Source organism: Geosmithia morbida (genome assembly GCF_012550715.1).
Source record: "Geosmithia morbida isolate 1262 chromosome Unknown scaffold_15, whole genome shotgun sequence".
NCBI classification, from domain to species: Eukaryota; Fungi; Ascomycota; class Sordariomycetes; order Hypocreales; family Bionectriaceae; genus Geosmithia; species Geosmithia morbida.
The window spans coordinates 206541-208790 of record NW_023336202.1 but is presented as its reverse complement, the minus strand read 5'-3'; the positions used below and the strand labels follow the sequence as shown (position 1 = coordinate 208790).

The following is a 2250-nucleotide window of genomic DNA, read 5'->3' as shown; positions in this document are numbered from 1 at the left end:
AAACCAAACCTAGAAATCGCCATACGAGACAGAAAGGAAAGAAGAAGATAAAAACCAGACAGTGAATGACGTCGGACTAAGCGGAGAGCCAACGGCAGTTTGGTCGGCAGCCCCATCGGCGCGCGACGGCCGCCCTTTTTTTGTTTGGAGCGACAAACAAAGAAGAAGGGCCGTCTCTCTCTCCATCACGTCTTGTTGCATACTCTCGCCCTACCGATACCGCCGACGACGGGCACCTCTCCTGGTCATCACCATGTCGTTCCATCATCCTCACACACCACAGAGTCCCTCGCAAGTGTCACCCGCCACCACCTCGTCCGACGCCCAGACGCTGCTCAGCAGCTCCATGACGACGGCCTCGACCCTGCCTACCCCTGCCCACAGTGTCAGCGGCTCCGGCAGCCTGAACGATTCCGCCATGGCCGACGAGTCGCATAACAAGCGGAAGCGAACCCTCGAAGATGAGGGGAGCGGCGATCGTGGTCAGAAGAAGGTCCAGCTTGAGGGTCCCAGGCTGGGTATCCAAGATCTGCACCTCGACGTGGGCGCCAAGTACTTGCTCTGCCAGACCCGTAAGCCTTACCCTTCCTCCCTTCCCTATGCCCGCTCTCATCTCGGCACTCCTTTTCTCTCGAGGTTCGGAGCTGCCTGATGGCTTGTTGCTGTGGAGGAGACGCAAGAGAAGAAAGAGAAGAGAAAGAAAGGAAGAGAAGAGAAGAGGAAAGTTGCACGCAGACAGGAGACTTGTTAACACCGGGAATGTCCTTTCCTCCCCTCCCCTTGCAGCGCACCCCGAGTCATTACCGAGAATGACAGATGACCTGTATGACATGTTCGACCTCAGCGGGCTCGCGGCCGAGGTTGCCCGTGAGAAGCCCAACGGCGAGAAGAATGCTCTGCGGAAGACGTACAAGGGCCACATGAAGCGCCTAGGCGTCGCGGGCCACTTCGATGTGGTCAAGAAACCCGAAGGCACCATGTCGGAGTTCATGAGCCTAGTCAACTATCCGGACCTGGAGTGGGATGTCCAGGAGGTCAAGGGCAAGGATATCAGCGATGGACTGTCCCAGTCGACTCTCTCGCTGCTCGACAAGGCCATGACCATGTCCAAGGGTCCCATCCCCAAGGGCGTCTGGGACACGTCGGTCCTGGGTGACCTGGCACCCTCACCGGACGCGACCAAGAGGCCGACGGCAACACCGGGGACGCCCGCAGCGACTCCCAGTGCCGCCGCCGCCGCCGCTGCCAAGCCGAAATCGACGAGTCTTCCCCTCGGCCACGACCCATCGAGACCCCGCCGAAGCATCAAGAAGAGAGCCTACGGTGACAGCAGCTCCGAGGGCTACGGAGAGGGATATCCCGACGACGACGGCGAAGGAGGCTACTCGACCGGTGAAGGGGAGGGTGGTCAGAAGCGGCGCAGACAGGCAAGTGTCTCCCAAAGCCCTGCTGCCGGACCATCATCTTCTAACCAGTCACAGGCCCCTGGAAACAACACTGCGTATCCGAATGCAGTACGTCAGCAGAACTACGGACCAGGCATGGTTGGCGCATGAGCTTGACCTATATCTTCTTTTTTTTTCTTTTCTCTTCTATATATATATATATGTATATATATATACAAAATCAGGAACGGCTTCCCCCGTCCTAAAAACAGCAAAAACACGGATCGCCGTCACGGAGCCACAGAGCCGCCCACATATGTGTCCCGACCGTCACAGCCAGTTATGTATCGGAAACGAAGCGATGCCACTCGACGAGATGGATAAAAAAAATCATTTTATACGCACACTCCGCTCTACACGACTTGGCAAGACAATGGGGAGAGACACGCGACGACGGGATTTTATACCAATGGAAGATTTGACTCGGTAACTTGTACAGGATATGTTGACGATACATATGAGAAAGAGGGAGGAGCAAGGACGGATAACAACAATACAGACTTTCCCTCGAAACCAATGACTCAAGAAGGAATTCCTGTCTATTCTGTTTTTTTTTTCCGTTCTTTTTTTCCTCCACCAAAAAAAAAAAAAATTCTTGCATCTGGATATGGGGGAATGATTATACACTGTATTTCATCTCTACAACAAGCATGGCGTTTAGGAACTTGACAACTTTTTTCACCTTTTTTATTTTATTTGTTTCTCTCAGAAGGGAGGGAGGAATGGTAACGGGAAAAAGGAGAAGTGGATGAGGGGGTTGACAAGAGGAGAAATAACAGCGCATGACATGACACCTCCCCCCCTC

General features: G+C 54.0%; 1 protein-coding gene across 1 annotated transcript; it reads left to right on the top strand.

The window, feature by feature from the left end:
• Positions 1-253: 253 nt before the first annotated feature.
• On the top strand, positions 254-1556 carry GMORB2_2926 (Rox3 mediator complex subunit; the record flags this gene model as incomplete). The annotated part of the gene is made up of 2 exons (XM_035464902.1): positions 254-572; positions 817-1556. The coding sequence occupies 2 exons, from the start codon at positions 254-256 to the stop codon at positions 1554-1556; spliced, it is 1059 nt and encodes a 352-aa protein (XP_035319140.1).
• Between the last annotated feature and the right edge of the window lie 694 nt (positions 1557-2250).